Source organism: Trachypithecus francoisi, unplaced genomic scaffold (genome assembly GCF_009764315.1).
Source record: "Trachypithecus francoisi isolate TF-2019V2 unplaced genomic scaffold, Tfra_2.0 Contig00586, whole genome shotgun sequence".
In the NCBI taxonomy this organism is placed as follows: Eukaryota; Metazoa; Chordata; class Mammalia; order Primates; family Cercopithecidae; genus Trachypithecus; species Trachypithecus francoisi.
The window spans coordinates 5,737,261-5,759,220 of NW_022680749.1; the positions used below are offsets into that span (position 1 = coordinate 5,737,261).

The 21,960-nt window shown below is 40.9% G+C and overlaps 1 protein-coding gene across 2 annotated transcripts in view; it reads left to right on the plus strand.

The window, feature by feature from the left end:
- The window catches only part of PAPSS2 (3'-phosphoadenosine 5'-phosphosulfate synthase 2), a 95,467-nt gene that overhangs the window by 47,969 nt on the left and 25,538 nt on the right, over window positions 1-21,960 (plus strand). Inside the window, exons 2-8 of one of the 2 annotated variants that reach the window (XM_033215524.1) lie at window positions 8,264-8,381; window positions 12,106-12,341; window positions 13,077-13,215; window positions 13,749-13,867; window positions 13,995-14,108; window positions 14,749-14,860; window positions 21,028-21,042. In XM_033215524.1, the coding sequence (XP_033071415.1) occupies window positions 8,264-8,381; window positions 12,106-12,341; window positions 13,077-13,215; window positions 13,749-13,867; window positions 13,995-14,108; window positions 14,749-14,860; window positions 21,028-21,042 (853 nt within the window). The remainder of the gene's footprint in view (window positions 1-8,263; window positions 8,382-12,105; window positions 12,342-13,076; window positions 13,216-13,748; window positions 13,868-13,994; window positions 14,109-14,748; window positions 14,861-21,027; window positions 21,043-21,960) is intronic. The other variant, XM_033215532.1, reaches the window with a different exon arrangement.

Genomic DNA, 21,960 nt, shown 5'->3' on the forward strand with positions numbered 1-21,960 from the left:
GCTGGATGTAATGATGGAAAATAAATAAAATTGATCCATGTAAGCACATAATAAATTACAATAATTTCATATTTTAAAAATTGGTACAGTTTAATTGTATCAAGATAGCTAGAAATTTGAAGAGTATTTTTGGCCCAGGTATGTATGACTAATGATCAAATGGAAGACACCAACAACAGGAATTTTTCTGTGTATTCGTAAAATATTCTTTAATATGATATAATAGATATAATATGTGATATATAATAAAGTACAAACCGAAAGGAGAGCAAGTGAACAAAAAGTATATATTATGTAATTAATAAAAATTTTATAATACAAAGCATAGGAAAAAGAAGCATCAAAATGTTTTTATTTATGTAATAATTTTCCTCCTCTCCTCTCCTCTCCTCCCCTCCCCTCTCCTCTCTATCCCTTTTCCTTTCCTTTCTCTTTTCCTTTCCTTTTTCCTTTTCTTCCCCTCCCTTCCCCTCCCTTCCCCTCCCTTCCCCTCCCTTCCCCTCCCCACCCCTCCCCACCCCTCCCTTCCCCTCCCTTCCCCTCCCTTCCCCTCCCCTCCTCTCCCCTCCCCTCCCCTCCCCTCCTTTCCTTTCTTTTTTTACAAGGTCTCTCTCCATTGCCAAGGCTGGAATTCACTAGTGTGATAAGGGCTGACTGCAGCCTTGACCTCCTGGGCTCAAGCGATCTCCTCCCACCTCAGTTCCCTGCAGAGCTAGGACTACAGGCACGTGCCACCACACCCAGCTAATTTTTTAATTTTTTTCTAGAGTTAGTCTCTCACTATGTTCCCCAGGCTTGTTCCTATCTCCTGGACTCAAGCGATTCTCTCACCTTGAACTCCCAAAGTGCTGGGATTATAGGCGTGTATCACTGCACCCAGCCCAAAACATATTTTTAAAAAGTGGATGAGATCATTGTCCGGATTGTAGTTAATTAATATCAAAGAGGCAAACACACGAACGTCCTAAGTAACTTATTACACAGAAAAAGACATATTCTTACCAAAATAAGTACAAATCAACCCGGGGGAAAAAACAGTAAAAATACAAACCCAAAGAAGTAGTTGAATATTTAGAAGTAGGTATATCGTGGTAGCCTGGTAACTTGGTTTTGTCACTTGGAAAATGAACTAGCAGTATACGATGAGACCTACAAAATAGTTTATAAATTTTGATACCCAATAATTTCACTTTGGGTTGTATATCCAAAAGAACTAATCTGAAAGGAATAAATATATCATTGTGAAACATTTGAAGCTACTCATGTTATGAAAGTGAAGTGAGAATGATTTTTAAATTGTTTACATTATAGTATAGTATGAAAAGCCTGATTATGTATTATCTCCTTCAATCCTCAGGGAGGAAGCGGTGACAAAGAGCTCACATGACTAGGACTGGAAACTAGGAGTCCTGTCTATGCAGGACTAAGACCCAGACTTAAACCTGGCTACATCCTGTGTCTTCCGGGGGTGGGACTTCAGCCCCCTTCCCAATAGCTCTGAGCAGTATTTTTCAGATCTGGAAATGGGTCACAATGTTCAGTCTCTATAGCTCCCAGGTTTTGAGCGATAACTGAGATAATGCACATGGAAGTGGAGCTCCTTCCATGGGTCTGATAGGGCAGTCATTGGGGTTGCAGCTTTCTGAAAATGGGTCATTAAATAATCTTCAAACTGCACACTAAGGAGCGGGAAGATTTGGAACATGTTTAATCAGCAAGGGAGCAATGAAAGCAGAGCCCAATGGCAATGAAGGCCAAGTTAAAACAGGGCAGAGTGGAGTTGTAATGAGAGAAGTAAAGTGGACTTGTTTGCACCGCCTGGGGAGGTGTAGGGTGCAGAGGGGATTCAAGGGCACATGCTTGTTTTTTTTAATTGAGACATTATGAACATCTCAAAGAAAAAGCTTTGGGCATTGGTAAGCTCCACCAGACACCTGGTTTAGAGCTTTTTCATTCCCCAAGAGTCCGCCTCCCTTCCATGACACTCCTCCCTGTGACACACGCTTGGATTTGGCTCTGGAAATGCCCAGCCCCACCATGAAACCATCTAGTCTTTTCCCCAGATTACTTCTCTTGCAGTCACGCAAAATCAAGGCTGAGGCTCTCTGTCACGACCCTTGGCACATCACCTGAGTTCTAGGAGCCACTTTGTCAGTCCCCTTTCTGTGCCGCCAATGGGAGTGAGGGGTGGGCCTGGCAGAGACACACATGCCACCCTGGGCTTTGTGACAAGCCCTGGACTCTAATGGGTCAAACCCAGGGCAAAGGCCATCCTCCATCTAGGTAACGAAGTGTTCATGACTCTGTGACAGCCAGGACAAGGGCAGTACATTTGCAGTAGAATGACACTGCAAAGTGGTGGACCTTAGTGTAGGGTACGTCCTGGCCAGGCTTTAATAATCAGAGCAGCAGTAATGACAACAACGTTGCGTGCATGCGTGCGTGCGTGTGTGTGTGTAAAACTGGTGCAGTCCTATCCACCGTCTGATTCGGTCATGAGTGCCACATCCTCCCCAGAGTTGGGTTAGAGTGGACCCAGATCCCCAGAACCCTTTTAAACCTGGATGATTTAGAATTCAAACTGCCATCACTTCTCCAGACCAGATTAAATGCCACCTGGACTGATCAGATTCAACATCTTACCATGTGTCTGGTATTTTCTTTGCTACTTTATATAGATAATTATCTTATTTAATCCTTTCAGCAATCCTAGGAAGATATTCTTATCCCCATTTTACAGAGAAAGATATGGAAGTTCAGAGATGTTAATAACTTGCCCCAGATCACAGAGCAAATCAGCTGTGAAGCAGGTTTCAAATCCAGGTTTGCTTGACTCCAAAATCCATACTCATGCTACTCCGATGCATGCTACCAAGAGTTTTTCTGGGCCAGTAATGGGAAGAAGGTAGGGATTTTTACAAAATTTGTCTTACGGATCCAGTATATAAGTATGCCACTAACTTTGGGGGTTCCAGGCCACTTCCTGATAAGCGGCAGAATTAGATGGGATGCTGAGGATGTCTGTGTGTTTTCTATGTACACACAGCAAGACAGACATTTTTTCCTTTAACATGTGTTTTGCTTTCTATAGAGAGAATCTTTTTTCTGACAGTCACTTTCTTTCCAAAGCTTAGAACATCATAGGCTCTTTAGCAGAGACTACAGCTTTCAACAAGAAAAAGAAAAGATTTTGGCCGCTCTGCCCCTTTGCGGTTCAAATATAATTCAAAATATCTGCTTCTATTTGTTTGCCTTTTGCAAAACATCAAGGGTGATTTTGAAATAAATAGAAATAAAACATTTGACTGAACCAAAAGATCCCAGTACCTGGCCATCTGAAAGTATTTATTTATTTGTTTAAACATTGCTGGAGTAATAGAAAATTTAAATACAGTTATCAAAGACCAAAAGTTCAGAGATTAAATACTATGTTAGAGTCATTCCTTCGAATTAATTTTGAACTGTTTTCAAAAACGAAGAACTTGCTGGGGAGACAATTATCAAGATCATAACAAAGTTCCCCTAGAAGATTAATAGAGCTTGGAGTTTATTGTGGATCTTTGCCTGTGTGGAGAAGAAACAGCCAAACTAGAGGAAACAAAACTGTCTCTATAGGCAAATTAAATTTTAGTGGATGTTCATGTGCACAGGTGGGCAGCAGCACCTTAGTCTAGTATGTTGTGATTGGGATCAGAGTCCTTTTCCATAAATGTAGCAGCATTGAGCAATATAATTCCACCATCTAAAATCTGATTGCTTACTTTTTTTTTTTTTTTTGAGACAAGGTCTCGTTCTGTTGTCCAGGATGGAGTGCAGTCACACAATCTTGGCTCACTGCAATCTCTGCTTCCTGGGTTCAAGGGATTTGCCTGCCTCAGCCTCCCAAATAGCTGGAATTACAGGCATGTGCCACCCTGCCCAGCTATTTTTTGTATTTTTAGTAGAGACAAGGTTTCGCCATGTCAGCTAGGCTGATCTCCAACTCCTGACCTCAAGTGATCCACCTACCTCAGCCTCCCAAAGTGCTGGGATTACAGGTGTGAACCACCACACTCAGCCTTGTTTGCTTACTTTTCAGAATAGCTCTGTGTGTGTGTGTGTACATGGTAAAGTCTACAACGAAATACACATGTTTAGTATACATTCAGTGAATTCTAATAAATGTATACATGTGAGTGCCTCAAACCCTTATCAAGACATAAAGCATTGCCATTACCCCAGAAGCAATGGCAGTTCTGAATTAGTGCATTAGTTTTCCGTATTTTGGGACTTCATGCAAATGGAATGATATGTAATATGTCGTTTTTTTGGATAAGGCTTCTTTGACTCAGCGTAATGTTTTCCATTCATTATCATCCATATTGCATGTATTAATAGTCCATTCCTTTTGATTGTTGAATATTGTAACCATTATATTAGTATTCTATACTTTCAGTTAGGTTATTTTCTGTTTTCCTATTGATGGACACTTGGCTGTTTCCAGTTTTGAGTCACATAAAGTTGCTAAGGACATTCTAGTATAAGTCTTTTTGTGGACACGTTTTTATTTCTCTTGAATAGATGTCTGTGAATGGAATTGCTGAGTCATGGGGAAGGGAAATGTAAATGTCAGGATTTTTTTCCCAGGATTATTGTCCCACTTCACACTTCCACCATCAAAATACGAGAGCACATCCTTGCTGCCATTAGATGTTACCGGTGACCTCTCATTTTAGTTTTAATTTGCATTCTTCTGGATGACTAATGACATGAAGCATTTCATGGTTCTTTCCTGGCCATGTGTATATCTTCCTTTGTAAAGTGACTGTTCAAATCTTTTTCCATTTTAAAACATTGGGTTTTCTTTTTTTTTTTCTTTTTTCTTTTTTTTTTTTTTTTGAGATGGCATCTCACTCTGTCACCCAGGCTGGAGTGTAGTGGTGCGATCTCGGCTCACTGCAACCTCCACCTCCTGGGTTCAAGTGATTCTTCTGCCTCAGCCTCCCAAGTAGCTGGGATTACAGGCAAGTGCCACCACGCCCGGCTAATTTTTGTATTTTTAGTAGTGACAGGGTCCTGACCTCATGATCCGCCCACCTCAGCCTCCCAAAGTGCTGAGATTACAGGCGTGAGCCACTGCGCCCGGCCGGGTTGTCCTTTTGTTACTGAGTTACCAGTGTGCTTTACATGTCTTCACATGGTGTGTGTATACACACACACACACACACACACACACACCCTCTCCCTCCCTCAGGGAGTGGAGCCCCAGTTACCTCATCTTTTTGTCTGTCTTTCTCCCCAGAATGATGCCAGGGATTCTTCTTTGTTTAGTACTATATTCCCAATGCTTCAGATTACCACTGGCACAGAGTAGGAGCTCAATAAACATTTACTGAAAGAATCAATAAATAATCAAGTGAACTGACTTTTGGGTCTGATATTCAGACACAATGTTCTTGACCTTAATGGCATTAATTAACAAGGAAATTGAAAAAAGGATATTTAAATGGTATCCTTGAAGTATTACATACGCTTGGCACCAAGGACACAGAATACCTTCAGGGGACTGGACATGGTGGCTTATGCCTGTAATCCCAGTGCTTCAGAAGGCTGAGGTGGGAGTATCACTTGGGCCCAGGAGTTGGAGATCAGCCTGGGCAACATGGTGAGACCCTATCTGTACAAAAAAAAAATCAGGCATGGTGGTGTGCATCTGTAGTCCCAGCTACTTCTCGGGCTGGGGTGGGAGGATAGCTGGATCCTGGGAGTTCAAGGCTGCAGTGAGGCCTGATTGCACCACTGGACTCCAATCGGGGTGACAGAGTAAGTCCCTGTCTCAAACAACAACAAAGCCCAAAACAGAATACCTTCAGGGTATTTGTTCACCCAGGGGAGATACTGCTAGACTATCTCATGGAGTGGCCTAATTTGTCCCCATATATGAGCCCTCTAGTGTAAGCCATCATCTGCCACATTCTGGGACTATGCCCCCACTTCCAAGTCTTGGGTTCCGACCAGATTTGCTTAATGGATGAGCAGAACATCTAGCTTTAGAGGGTTTTAGGTAACTTCACCCAGCTGATCCCACTGTGCCTTTAACCACCTCTCTCTTGGCCCCCTCCAACACTGATAATGCCTGTTCCCTGACTATTGGCCCCTCTGCCTGGCTCTGTCTCACTAGCAGGCCCATCCCCACTCTGTGCTCTGCCTTTCTTAGCACCCCTAAAAGGCCAGGCAGGAAAGGACGGGACAAGTTGATTATGACATCCCTTTCTAGCTCTAAGGAATTCAATAATTCTCATTTTCATCCCTAAAGACATTTACCAGCAGTTGTAAATGGGGCTTTCCTAATTTGACACTGAAAGGCCAGTAGGGCCCCTAAGTCTTGAAGCCATTTTCCTGGTCCCAGTCCAGCAGATTCCATCCTATTCGGTTTGGGGGGTGTCTACAGTGAATAAGTGAATCATCAGCCTTCACGTTTATAGAGAACTTTGCCATTTGCATGTTCATGTCTGTCATCTTATGTAAACTGCCAAACAGTTCTAGTTGTAGCCCTCTTTAGTTTCTATTTTCACAAAGTTTCTATTTCCCAAAGCAAAAAGAGGTGAGTTTTCATTTCTTTTTTTTCTTTTTTTCTTTTTTTTTTTTTTTGAGACAGGGTCTCGCTCTGTTGCCCGGGCTGGGTCTCACTCTGTTGCCCAAGCTGGAGTACAGTGGTGCAGCTCACTGCAGCCTTGGCCTTCTGGGTTCAAGTGATCCTCCCATCTCAGCCTCTCCAGTAACTGGGACTACAGGCACGTGCCACCATGCCTGGCTAATATGTTTTTATTTTTCATAGAGATGAGGTCTCACTATGTTGCCCAGGCTGATCTCAAACTCCTGAGCTTAAGCAATCCTCCCGCCTTGACCTCCCAAAGTGCTGGGATTACAAGCATGAGCCACTGCTCCTGGCAGAGTTTTCTAAAACCTGCAGCTCTTGCTAAAAAAAGTTGGTGCTTTCTTAGTTCTGGTGGGTATGCATGTGTAATATTTAAAAGGCTCACAGATATTTACAGTTCAGAAACCTGGATTCTGTCTGTCATTAGAAATTCAATTACACACCACAGACATATATGAGTAGTTCCTAACCTTTTAATTTAACCATTATTATGGATTTTTCCCCCCTTGGATCACATGTTATTTTCTTTTAAGTCCACCAAAAACTGTATTTATTGGCTCACTTTACCTTTTTTATTCATCAGACTTATACCTCCCAGTCAGAGTTTAGAATCAGGATCAGGTAGTCTTACCTCACTAAGCTGATTTTATTACAGCCAAAATAAAGACATTTGTTATTTGAATTAGCTTCCAAACCTAACAAGTGCATTTCCATTTCTGCTGGGCTTTTTGAAAGATTAAAAAGTTCATGCACTGACCCTTGAGAAAGTGGAAGCAAAGTTTAGTTCTTGTAAAGGAGTAGCCCTGTGTGTTCAGGGACTTCACTCTTGCCTTGCCTGTGATGTCTGAATGGGAGTAACGGGGATATTACTGACTTTAACCCTTTTCACTGTGATCTGGGCCTTTCTCTGGCTCTATAGGGACTGGGGATCAACCACCCCCACCCTAGTGTTTCCTCAGCCACTGGAGTATTTGGGTTCTCAGTTCAAGCTCATAGGACTTGGGGAGAACATGCATTCATTGAAACAAAGACATTCCCCTAAGGTGCAAAAGTTAAAATGTCATGCAACCAGAACTATTACATAAAATCAAAAAGTGTCCAATTTGGATTATACTCTCAAAGGACCATGATGAGTATTCTAAAGTCAGTGTTTGTTTCTAAATTAATAGAATTGATAAATGTTACTCTGTTTGCCAATTATAGAAGAAGAGATACAGTTGGGGAAGACTATTAATGTAATGTGAAATTGCATTATAATTGTATTATTTAGCAGGTTGTGTTGCATGAACCAATGAAATTTGATGCTGTAATTTAAAAATAATTATTTTATGGAAGCAAAACTGCTTATGAATAACATTAAGTGAAATGCAGAATGAATAACTTAGGTATGTGGACTCACAGTTAAGAAATATATATACATGTAGCTCATGGCTCAGGGTAATCTGCAGAAATGAAAAAAATTATATTAGAATGGACAAGGGTGAGTCTCTTTCAAAATATTTTTTGTATAAGTTGTTACACATATCAGTTTTGCAATTAAAAGTTTAAGATGGATTTATATTGGCTCCAGTGAAGAGTATGTGTTTTATTAACTAATACTGTGCTTGATTTTGTCTTATTTTATAGGAGTACCAGCAGAAATCCACCAATGTAGTCTATCAGGCCCACCATGTGAGCAGGAATAAGAGAGGGCAAGTGGTTGGAACAAGGGGTGGGTTCCGAGGATGTACCGTGTGGCTAACAGGTATGTCATGTTCAGATACATATATATATATATATATATATATAGCAAACTGACATGTGACACAATTTTATGGAAATTAGTGTAACGCATTACGTGCTTGTTTTATCATTAGAAGGAGGCTGAGAGATGTAGTAGAAAGCCTGGGTGTTAGTCCTAACCCTACCATCAGTGAGAAATAGAGTCAAGGTCAACTATAGAAATAAGAGTCTGATCAAGTCAACTCTGAAAGTCTCTAGTTGTCACTTTTCTCCTCTTTGGCAGGAAAGGATGGGACAAGATGATTATGACATCTGCTTTCAGTGCTGAGGGATTCAATAATTCTCATGTTCATCCCTAAACATATTTACTGGCAGTTATGAATGAGGCTTTCCTAATTTGACATCAAGCATTTGGCTGTCCATAAGGTTTTGGATGTTTAGAGATATTTGTTATTGTTGCCTAATGTTTTGACATTCTAGGAGACTATTTCACTTACTATATAAACTAACAAACAAACATAAGAATCTGTACAAGAAGGAAAACTAGTAATTTCCATTTGGCTGAGGATTGCCCTTGTTTATAGAAATAACTTGCTGCTGCTGAGGTGACTGAATGACTCTCCCTTTTCTTGTGTTTTTATAGCCACAGAATGTCAAAGCTAAGAATTAGTGACAGAACTGGAATTAGAACCTGACTCCCAGTAGCTGGCCCCAGGCTATTACCTTATACTCTGAGTCCAAGGTAGACAAAATTATGTCTGGACTCAAAAGGAAAATCCAATTTCATTTCATAGACAACAGTTTTCAAATGGAATGAGCCCACCTGCAAAACTATGTTTATTCAGGTTATAAAATGTTTTCTAACCTGAAGCTCACTCTAAACAATCTGGCAGCTAGGGACCTGCCTTGCATGTTTTCTTGCTATCCTAAGTCTTTGCCCTTTTCTGTCCCAACCAGCCTCATTCTTGTCCTCTTCAAGTTTTTTCCTTGTGCCTTTGGTTTCCTGGTTTCATTCATGCCTGGACTGTGCATCAAAGCAACTTTCTGCAGCCTCCAGTGCAAGGACAGACAGAGAGCACGGAACCTGCTGTGCTCAAATATGCACCATCCTTCTGTCATTACTCCTGAAATGTTTACCTCAGCTCCCCCAAAGAGACGTAACTGCAGCAGTAGGTACAGCTGTATTCTAGAAGACCCCCTCCTGTTCTATGTTGCCCTTCATGCAGAGATCACTGGTGAAAACAACTTTCATGTTGGGCTATACACACAAAGTCCATTTTCTCTAATGTGACACCCCTTGAAAAGAAAAAGAGAACTGGTAGAAGAGAAACGTATCTTTCTCCTTCTGTACTCTTAAAATGAATTATCCTTTCATTAGAGGAAGAAAAGAATAGATGGAAAATTTTAAAAATCAAGGCTGGGCTTGGTAGCCCATGTCTGTAATCCCAGCACTTTGAGAGGCCAATTTGGGTGGATCACCTGATGTCAGGAGTTCAAGACCAGCCTGGCCAACATAGCAAAACCCTGTCTCTCTACTAAAAATACAAAAATTAGCCGGGCATGGTGGTGCACGCCTGTAATCCCAGCTGCTTGGGAAGCTGAGGCAGGAGAATCACTTGAACACAGGAGGCGGAGTTTGCAGGAGATCTGCCACTGCACTCCAGCCTGGGTGACAGAATGACACTCCATCTCAAAAAATAAAAATAGAAAATTAAATTAAATTTAAAAATCATTTTTCTAATTTATTTTTTATTCTTATGTTAAAAGGTAGACTGTTGACCAGGCAGATCAGAAGAAACAAAATATTTTAAATCCATAGACTCAGATTTTAGCCCCAACTCCACCTCCATGAGCTATGTGACTTTGGACAAGCCTGTTAGGCTCTCTAAGCCTCAGTTTTCTTATTTGTACAATGAGAATAAAGACAGTACCTGACTTATGGAGGGGTTTATAGAACTAAATCAATAAAAGACAAATGCACTTTGCACAGTGCTTGGCACACAGTTATCAGTAACTGTAATTAGTGTTACCTTAATGTATGAAAGTACGCGTGCCAACAATCTGGTTACATATACTTACTCTAATTTAACTCTTAGTTTCTTGAGAACTGAAGCAAAATGGAAGGACATTTATGTTATTTCTCTCATTTTCTGACATGAGAGAACACAACAGAGATTCAGGAGTGCCATTTCCCCTACCCTATAACCTGACATAAATACCAAGAAGAATTTATCACTTATGTCTTTATTCAAATGAAAAGGAATAACAGAATTACAGACAATTACCTTAAAAAATGATTTAGTGAAGTTAGTGTTGACACGTTCTTCATATAGCCGTTTCTTCTAATGGTCCTCTGTCAAAGCCAAGGGCATGGCTTTAAACTATAACTAAAAGTATGGAGACTATTTATTTACCTTTTGCAGATCACCTTTCGCCCCCAAATCTTCCTTCCTCTCTGTCCTTCATTGCTGCTTTTCCCACCTTTTTCCTCTTTCCTGCTGTAGTCTTCTCTGTATGAACGTCTTGGCTTTTTTCCTCTGTCATGCCCAGGTGCTGTCGGACGGAAGCTTGGCACCGTGAAATATTCTTAGGTTCAGAGATCTTTAGGACAAAGATCCTAAAATCCTAAAGGACTCATTTTGTTTTAGAGTGCTAGCCTTTAGGGTAGTTCAGATTTCAACTGTTAAATAATTTGGGCGGGTTGTGTTTACCTTTCTTCTTATGTTCCCCTCCTATGGAAATTACAAAATGTGTTCCCGATCACTGTGCTTTGAAACCGTGGCGGAAGCCACATGGTAACTCTTTTCTCATATAAAGATTCTAGAGAATCTTTACACCGAAGAGTGTGACATATGGCAGCTCTGAATACATCTGCTCCCTAGCTCAGGCCGGCTTTCTGTCTTTATGTTTTGAGAGTCATTTTGGAAACGTCTCGAAGCCAAAGGACAGCACGCGGGCTCTGTCAGACGGTTGTTCAGTGGCATCCACAAGGGAGGGGGACTTACCATTCTCCAGGGGCTGGCTGTTCCCCTGCATTCTGGCTGATTGCTGACTTTGAAGGATATGAGACCACTGTCACCACATCTTTTGATTTTTTCAAGAGAATACGGTATCTGGATTTGTATGTAGAACTTCCTTTGTGCTTTGGAGACAAGGCCTCGCTCTGTTACACAGGTTGAAGTGTAGTGGTGCCATCACAGCTCACTGCAGCCTTGACTTCCCAGGCTCAAGGGGTCTTCCCACCTCAGCCTCCTGAGTAGCTGGGACCACAGGTGTGCACCACCACACCCGGCTATTTGTTTGTTTTGTTTTTTGAGGATGCAGGGTCTCACTATGTTCCCCAGGCTAGTTTTGAACTCCTGGGCTCAAGTGATCCTCCCACCTTGGCCTCCCAAAATGCTGGGATTACAGGCATGAGCCCATGCCCAGCCTGTATGACAACTTTCTAATCTTTAAAACATTCTGCAGCCCAAACAGAACACATCAAGGACCACATGTAGCCCCCAAATCTCCCTATTTATGAAGCCTGCTTGCTTTGAAAAGCTATAATTCTAACACAGGACAAATAGTTATTTCAAAATTTGACAGAAATGTAAGTATTTGCCTTGTAGTCAACTGCACTGATTTCTTTCTTTCTTTCTTTCTTTCTTTAGATTTAGTTATATTTAAAATTGCTAGATTAGTTCACAATTTGTCATCTTAAACTATCCAGGCCGATGTCAGTCTGCTTTATCTGTTCTGAACAGGTCTCTCTGGCGCTGGAAAAACAACAATAAGTTTTGCCCTGGAGGAGTACCTTGTCTCCCATGCCATCCCCTGTTATTCCCTGGATGGGGACAATGTCCGTCATGGCCTTAACAAAAATCTCGGATTCTCTCCTGGGGACAGAGAGGAAAATATCCGCCGGATTGCTGAGGTGGCTAAGCTGTTTGCTGATGCTGGCCTGGTCTGCATTACCAGCTTTATTTCTCCGTTCGCAAAGGTGAAAAAAAAAAAAAAAAAAAAAAGGCACTGCACACTATTCACACACACAGTGCAAGTGCTCTCCAACTGCTAGGGGAAGGAATCAGGTAGGGTGGGCATAAGAATGTCTCCTTTCAATTTGCCGACTATTTCTTCCCCCCATCACAGGCTCTCTCATTTCCTCTATTTAATATTGGTTACGTAAAGAGAGTTCCTTCCTTTCCAGATGCCAGGGCACCAGTGGACATAAATCCTTCCGTGTTCACAATCGTAAGGAACATTTGGTCAGAGTCGAAGGGAAGAGAAAGTTAAACAAGAGAAACTCTAAAGCTCTGTAATTTTAGTTGTCAGAAAAAGGATCTAGCTAAAGAAAAGAGCAGTTCACAGCCAAAGCTTCGGGTTCTATGTGTTTAATGCTGACATCACTGAGGTGGAGTGTCACTCTTCTTTTAGGTCAGGAAATTTCTGGGAGCCAAACATCAGATGTAGCTTAGAACGCATCCTTTGAATGAAATGCTCCCATATGGCCGGTGCTTTCCTGCTAGGAGGGCCTATTTTCCATCGTTTTCTGTGAAAGTCCTTGAGAGAGCTGTGTTTACCAGAGTGGAATTTCTGGACTTTCTCTCAAGCACTCTGCAAAGCACAAACACCAGTGTTATCTCAAGGCTATTGAAAACCAAAGTACACAGTGTTTTGTGATTTAGAATTTCACCATGAAACCTCTTTTTACATTCGTAAACATATTGCTTTTCAGGATCGTGAGAATGCCCGCAAAATACATGAATCAGCAGGGCTGCCATTCTTTGAAATATTTGTAGACGCACCTCTAAATATTTGTGAAAGCAGAGACGTAAAAGGCCTCTACAAAAAGGCGAGAGCTGGGGAGATTAAAGGTAAGAGAATCGGCTAGCAGCATCTTTACCAGTTACTTAGGCTGTCAGTCCTTATTTTGTCCTCTCTTTTCCAAAATTGCATATAACATGCACAACTTTTTATCACATCATGATATATTCAATATGCCCAGAGGCTTATTAAAATGTAGGGTTTTATTTTTACGAATTGTCATCTCAGCCATATGCAATAAAGTTCAGAGAACTAGAATGGATATTTATATGTGAGTGTGTGTGTGTAGAGGAATGTTTCAGAGTTCTTCCTTACTCTTGTCTTCCTTTTTGATTTTAATCATCTACAGAGGGCTTCAACTTACTCAGCCAGATTTTGTTGACAATTTGGGGCTGTCCATATTGAAAATACAGCTATTTATTTTCTTACTTATGGCTAGAAGTCAAGGATGGCTGTTTGACCTTTTCTGTTAAAATGTGAATTTTCAGTTGAATACATTATTCCAACATGTGTTTTGCCTTATTGATTAAAAAGGTTATTCTGTCAATACAGATGTGATGATTGTCACCCATATGCCTTGCAGGATTTACAGGTATCGATTCTGATTATGAGAAACCTGAAACTCCTGAGCGTGTGCTTAAAACCAATTTGTCCACAGTGAGTGACTGTGTCCAGCAGGTGGTGGAACTCCTGCAAGAGCAGGTAGGTGAACTGGTTGTCTTTTCTTTATATGTTTAATAAAATCATGAAAGACAATCTATGCCTCCTTCCGGAAGCATTCTTTCTACAGTTTTCATTTCAAGTTTTTACCAATTCTGTTTCATTTCAGAACATTGTACCCCATACTATAATCAAAGATATCCACGAACTCTTCGTGCCGGAAAACAAACTTGACCACGTCCGAGCTGAGGCTGAAACTCTCCCTTCATTATCAATTACTAAGGTAAGTGGGTGCAGATTGGTCAAAGAATTAGGCTTCATATCAGTCATTATAATTTATTTATAATTACTTTTAACAATAAGAAAGATATAAATAAGGTGCACTTAATGTCCACAAATAAAACACTCCTTTTTTGCCAAGTTTTTTTAACCTCTTCTCCAAAGAAATCTTTCACCAAGAATTGCCACAAGGCAGCTGACCAATGCCATGTATGGATGTGACTGGGAAAATAACTTCTGTATTTGCATTGGACAATTTTACATAGCTGTCATTGTACCAGTAAGTACATCTGGTAGAAAAATATAGCCAAACCGGGATTTTTGTGGATAAAAGAAAGAAAGAATAAACGATGAATTTTCAACTCAGTTGCATATTTTGGGAATAGATACAGCCTAAAAATGTTCAAATAAGTCATCTCAATATCTCAGTATGAAATCTTTTCACCACTATTTCATAGTAAATTTCCGAACTTAAATCTTTCTGGACCTTAGATCATGGGTTAACCTAACAGTTGGGAACACTTAAAACATAGAAGATTCTGCCCTTATCCTCTTGTTAACTGAATAAGAAAGGACCTTCCTGGGGCCAGATGCCTGGAAAACAGAACTTACGAAAATGTTCAACTACTTTTTGTGTTTTGCAGCTGGATCTCCAGTGGGTCCAGGTTTTGAGCGAAGGCTGGGCCACTCCCCTCAAAGGTTTCATGAGGGAGAAGGAGTACTTGCAAGTTATGCACTTTGACACCCTGCTAGATGGTATGTTTTTGTTGTTGTTTCTTACTCTTTGTTGTTAAAGGAGAAAAAAAATCTTTCCCAGAAGTTTTGCAGGAACAGGAAGTTAGTCTTTGGTTTGCAAATGTTATTGCAAAACTATTTGGATCATTTACAGTGTGCTCCATTCTATTATGTTTAAGCTTCCATTTTTAGGATTTTTTTGTTTGTTCTCAAGATTGTTCCTTTAAAACTAAGGAACTGAAAAATGGTTCTTAAGCCAAGAAAAACACAAGTCTGTTTCACCTCCACTTGCTCTTTGCTGGTGCTGATATTCAGAAGGTAGCACTCAGAAGTACCACCTGCTAGGTCACCTAGTGCCACCTGCTAGGGACATTCCTGGGGCAGCCAAGATGAGGTCAGCACATGTTCCTGACGTCCGTGGCACCCCCCACCCTCCAGGTTGCTCGTGTCAAGCATTATTGCAACAACTGCTTTCTTTGGTGCATGCTGAAGTGTCAGTGCTCATGCCCACGCATGAAATATATTAAAATGGTTTCATCCACTACACTCTAACAAAAGAGCATCTTATAAGGCAGCTTTCTGGCCACAAGCTGAGTGGCTTTTAGAAAAGCTATCTGGTCGAGCTCAGAAGCATGTGTTATTGAGAAGACTTCCAGACCCTTCTATGATCATTTCCTTCCTAGAACTGCCTGAGCTTATCGAATAAACTTATCTATTTCAAGACCTTTGGGGAATGGCTGCTAAGTGGGGAAGGAGTAGGGGTAGAGTCATACTGAATTTGTAATACTGAGCAGGGCTCCAAGCCTTTTAGGAAGAAAAATCAAATAAGATGTTCCTTTTTGGAAAAGATGTTCATGTCCTGTGTTTGTGCCTTTGCCTGGGGAATGGGGCATGAACTCAATCAGAACTCAAAGACTGATCAGCATGGACCCTCTTTCCTTATTCTTTTGCTGTGACAGATAACACTCCAAAACCTGAATCCTTCACTTCTCAGATTAAATAATATTCCCCAAAGACACTTAGTTTACTTCTAGCTTGCTTTAACAACAACAATAATAATCCATATCTCTATACCACGTCTCTGTTTTCAAAGCATTTTCTCGGGCATTATTTCATTTGATCCTCACAAAAACCCTATAAAATAGTTAGCAATTATTATCCCACTTTACAGATGAGGAAACTGGCCTCAGATTAAGGGATTTGCTGAAGTTCATAACATTCATAAGTGAAGGCCCAAGACCAGAGTCGAGAATCTTAGGACTCCTGGCCCAGTGCTCCTTACATACCAGGCTGCTCTCCTGATGTCCTTTCCAATAGAATCTATAAGGCCTGATGGTCTACAAGGAAGGCTGACTTTTATCTTGATGTCTTGATTTTGACACATGGTGAACACTGGCTGCCTGAAGTAAAGGTCATTGAACTTAGCAGCTAGCCATGAGCAAGAGGTTGATTTTGAGCATGTGAACAGAGCTGTGGCCAAAAGACAAGACAAGTGAACTACATTGAAAGAGGGAGCCTCATTACAGACAACAAGGTGCTGCTGACCTTGGATAAGCATTCCTTTCATAAAGAAAAACACCAGGGTGGTGGAAGTAGTTGCAGAGGTCAGTGTTAATGGAAATCAGGGGTCCTTAGCCTGGGTTCTAGGACTTCAGGGTGGGCTAACAAAAAATCCTAGAGGCAAAAATATTTGTGTTTTGATAAGGGAAGGAAGGAACATTTTCCTGGGTTGAGGATTTATGGCTTTTGATAGATTCTGTTTTTTCCTTTAATGTTTTTATTTCTTAGAGACAGAGTCTTGCTCCATCACCCAGGCTGGAGTGCAGTGGCATGAGCATAGCTTACTGAACCCTTGAACTCCTGAATTCAAGCAATCCTCCCACCTCTGCTTCCTAGGTAGCTGGTACTACAGGCATGCACCACCATGCCTGGCCTATTTCTAAATTTGTTTTGTAGAGATAAGGTCTATGTTGCCCAGGGATAAGGTCTCACAATGTTGCCCGGGTTGATCTTGAATTCCTTTCCTCAAGTAATCCTCCTGCCTTGGCCTTGCAAAGTGCTATTATAGACAACAAATTCTTAAAAGAGTCTGTGATCCAAAAAGATGAAGAACAGCTAATGCAGACAATCCATCTGGATTATTTAGGCAAAATCTCTAGCTTTCCTTTTACACTGTCTCAATTTCATTTTATGGGAGTTCTTCAACTTGCAAAACCCATTGATTTTCTTTTTTCTTTTTGAGACAGAGTCTTGCTCTGTCACCCAGACCAAAGTGCAGTGGCATGATCTCGGCTCACTGCAGCTTCTGCCTCCTGAGTTCAAGCCATTCTCCTGAGTAGCTGGGACTACAGGTGCATGCCACCTTGCTTGGCTAATTTTTGTGTTTTTAGTAGATACAGAGTTTCACCATGTTGGCCAGGCTGGTCTTGAACTCCTTGACCTCAGATGATCTGCCTGCCTCAGCCTCCCAAAGTGCTGAGATTACAGGTGTGAGCTGCTGTACCCTGCCAACCCATTGATTTTCTATTTCTTATTTGATGCTCACTATCATGAAGTGGATGAAGCACTTATTATTGCTCCCACTCTCCATGTAATCCAGATATCATGTAATCCAGATGTCTGTCTACCAGCCAGGGGATATGAATGAGGTTACCTTCCCATTAATACTTGAAGCCTACTAGTTCCAAGCCCCTACCTGCTCATGCAGAAAGCCCAGTTCTTTCCAAAGCTTACCCAAGTGTTTTTGGAAGTCCCCAAGGGGTATGTTTCCTGTGTTCCTGAGTCAGGGCCCCAGCCATGTGCCACTTGCTGTGTGGTTCTGTGGATCTGTCTGTACCCAGAAGTGCAGATCCTGCTGGGTCACTCCAGCCACCAAAGTTTTGGTACCAGTAGGGCTGTCGCAGTTTATGGACTGTTCTTCAGGTGGGAAAAATGTTTCCTTCCTCTGTATTAACTTCAATTGAAGACTGTCTAGGAGGTTGCTTTAGTTCCACAGTATTAGATAATTGAGTGGGGCAACTCTTTTTTTTTTTTTTTTTGAGACGGAGTCTCGCTCTGTCGCCCAGGCTGGAGTGCAGTAGCCGGATCTCAGCTCACTGCAAGCTCCGCCTCACGGGTTTACGCCATTCTCCCGCCTCAGCCTCCCGAGTAGCTGGGACTACAGGCGCCTGCCACCTCGCCCAGCTAGTTTTTTGTATTTTTTAGTAGAGACGAGGTTTCACCATGTTCGCCAGGATGGTCTCGATCTCCTGACCTCGTGATCCGCCCATCTCGGCCTCCCAAAGTGCTGGGATTCCAGGCTTGAGCCACCGCGCCCGGCCATAGTGGGGCAACTCTTGTAAGCTGTATAGATCCCTTTATCCTCATGTGGCTCCAGTGTGGCTCTGTCAGGAGAGTTCAAGACCAGATGTTGTGCTATTTCCATATCCTTTCCCCTTCCAGCCTGCAGGGCCTGTTTCTGAAACTTTCTGTAAGACTCTTCTTTTCCCTGTGGGAATTATCTGCTGGTTCTACCATCTACCTCTGCAAACAGAGTCCACTGGACATACTTATGCAACCCCAGTTATGATCAGGATTCAGAGCTCTGCACAGCCCACGGAAGCATCCTAAATGCCTGTGTAAATTGATTAATAAAAATAGATAATCACGGATATGATGTGCTGCCCACCCCTACCATTCGCTGTATGTTAACTTAGTTTGGGCCTAAGTAGAGGCAGAATATCACAGTGGATGAGAGTGTGAGCTGTGAAGTCAAACTGTCTAGGTTTTTATGTCAGTGATTAGCTATGAACCTGGGCCAAATTACTTAAACTCTCTGGGCTTTGTTCCTTCATCTGTATAATGCGGATGTTAATAACTGTACCTACCTCATTGGATGTTGACAGTTTAAAAGAATCCCTTATTCAATAGTCAGTATTTCAAACATGTTAGCTATTATGAACAAACCACTCTGCATACAGTTAAAAGAATTTGTCAGGCATGGTGGTTCATGACTGTAGTCCCAGCTGCTCAGAGCCTAAGGCAGGAGGATCACTTGAGCCCAGGAGCTAGAGTCTCACCTGGACAACATAGGGAAACTTTGTCTCTAAAAATAAATTCATAAATAAAAGGACTTGGAGTCTTGAAGAGACTAAGTGACTTTATCCCTAGTCACATCAGCTAGCCAACAGATATTCACTGAATGCCCCCATGTGCCAGGCTTTGTCTAGTGGCTGGAGATAGAATGGTAATGAAGGCAGGTGAGCTTTCTGAGAAATACAGCACAGTCATTTTCTGAGACCTAGTCCAGTAGGTCCTTCCCGCCCCCCATCAGTGGTTGTGAAACTTTCTTTTTTATTTTATTTTTCTTATTTTATTTTTTGAGACAGAGTCTCGCTCTGTTGCCCAGGCTGGAGTGCAGTGGTGCGGTCTCTGCTTACTGCAACGTCCGCCTCCTGGGTTCAAGCAATTCTTCTGCCTCAGCCTACCAACTAGCTGGGATAGGCACTCACCACCAAGCCCAGGTAATTATTGTATTTTTAGTAGAGATGGGGTTTCACCATATTGGCCAGGCTGGTCTTGAACTCCTGACCTCAAGTGATCTACCCACCTCAGCCTCCCAAAGTGCTAGGATTAGAACCATGAGCCACTGCACGTGGCCAAAATGTTCTTTTTTAAACCAGAGAATTATTTATTTCATTTCAAAAATCAGAGGCAATATATACAACAAAATGGAACTACCCCACTGCCCCAGTAGAAGGGTGTAGGGGCTTGGGCTCCATCTCACCTGGAGAGCAGCCTGAAGGGTATCAGGAGGAAGCCGGTTGAAATGCAGCAACAGAGGCTCCTGACAGTGCCTCGCCTCATGGCATTTAGACTGAGCAGACATTTAAATACTAAAAAGTGATTTATTTATATGTCAGAATGTTGGGCAAGATATCATTCATATAGATATCATTTAATTGTAAACAATTCATGAAGGTTTGAGTCACTGCCACTGAAAATTTGAAATGATCTCTATAGCCACAGACATGTGCCCACTTTTGTCTTCCTTCAACAATTGCAAACTTCTTGATTGCCCTACAATCTGTAAGCAACATTGTTTTTATTCTGACCATGTCTCCTAAAAATATTTTGTTGGTTTTAATTTTCTCAACGGTCTATATTTTTGAGAAATATAAACCTAAAATTAAAAATAAATTTAAAAATAAAATTAAAAAAAAAAAACCAAATAACTTGTTAGAGTTTCTGATAATTGTATAGTATGAGTCACTCCATATATTACTCAAGAATCTATGTTTATATCAGTGTATCATATCACTTTATTTCTCACTGGAAGTATAGTTTCAGGGTTGTCACAGACCCTTTGGTAATAAATGTCACATCTAAATTTAAAAATGGAACCTCAAGCTTGCGTTGACTGATGGCATCCAAGTAGAATCAAGACAGGGGCCTTGTGAGACTCCATCATTTAATGGCTATTCTTCTGCAGCTCTGAGTTTCCAAGGCATGGTGTGAGAGCACTCTGCATATATCACCGGCACTTATTGAGCACCAATTGTGTTCTGACACTGGAGTTTGACATAGATTATTACATTTAATCAGGATAATACCACTGTGAAGATATTTTGTCCACTTGAGAAAATATGTATTAGAAAGGTTAAATAACTTATTTGAAGCCTAGACTTAAATCCAGGTTGTCCTGGATCTAACATTGGTGCTTGTTATACTGGGCATATTTTCATGTCCTCTAACCATGTGAAATTCTAGGATGTTCTAGGGCAGTTTGCTTCTATACTTGCTCCCGAAGCGTAGTTTGGAAACTATTCAACAGTGGTTATAAGATCACATGTTTGCAAGAGAAAACTTCTTGGTGAAGCTGGAGGGGATATTAACATATGTTATAATTATTTTAAAGCAGATATCTCTTCCCAGTGGAAGGAAAAATAAATAAATAAAAAATTAGAAAACCAGATAAACATCTGAACAATGCTTTTAGATTGTATTGGACATTCCATACAAGTTCTGATTTCACCAGCTTTTTGCTGTTATATACTCTCTATTGGTAAAAATAGCATGACGAAACTAGTATATTTATATGTTGTATATGTGAAGTGTCATAACAGGAATTTGCTCTTTGACATTGTTGCTGTAAGATTCTTTTGGTGGAGAGCTGAAAATGTTTCTTAACTGTGTTTGTATTTCCCTAGGCATGGCCCTTCCTGGTATGTACTTTAACTTTTCCAAGTAGCTAAATTATTCTAATTAGATATGTTACGTTAACTGGAGATGGTTAAGAACATAACTAAAAGAAAATCTACATTAACCAGTTGGAATCACTATTAGTTAATGATCCAACCAGCTATAGTGGAATAACACTGTAATTTTCTTTTGATTGGAGTCCAAACAACAGGAAATTTCTTGACCAGATGGAGCTATTGTGTATAATGTAGCATTTGGCTGACAAAAGTAAACTCGTTTCTAAATTGTCATTGCACATTTTGTTCCTGAGTCTTTTACATTTATGATCCTCTTCCAATGACCAAATGAGGACCAATTCCTCATTTAGTTTCAAAAATCTGGACATTTTTTTTCTACGGTGTTTATAAAAGATTTTAAGTTGATGAAGAATAAATCAATGTAAACTGAATGTACCTGGTTGGATTGTGTATGATTTTACTTCATTTGTTTACAATGTATGATTATGCATGTACTTAATTTCAAGCCATTATGATTGCTTGTTATGGAACTGGGAGTCAATATACATTTGCTGTGACTATAAACTTCTGCATTGTACAAAAATGAAAAGGTAAAATTCTGAATATGTCATCTGTCTTTGATATTGCTTTCATCATTGTTGTTTTTCCTTTAAAAAGCCCGGTTAAGCAATAAGGAGTAATTTAGGTTTTGCATAGAAACAGCCCCAAACAACCATGAAGCAGATCTATATGGCTAACACAGAAGGCTGGAAAATTATTGAAAGCAAAAGAAAAATCATTCCATTGAACAGTAAGCTATCTCTTGAACTTACTGTGGCTAAAGAACCACAATATTTTTTTTTCAAAATAAGATATACCACAATAAAATAATCAAGGCAGTTCCCACCAGAGCCAAATGAAGCACATGAAGGAACAGGCTGAAAG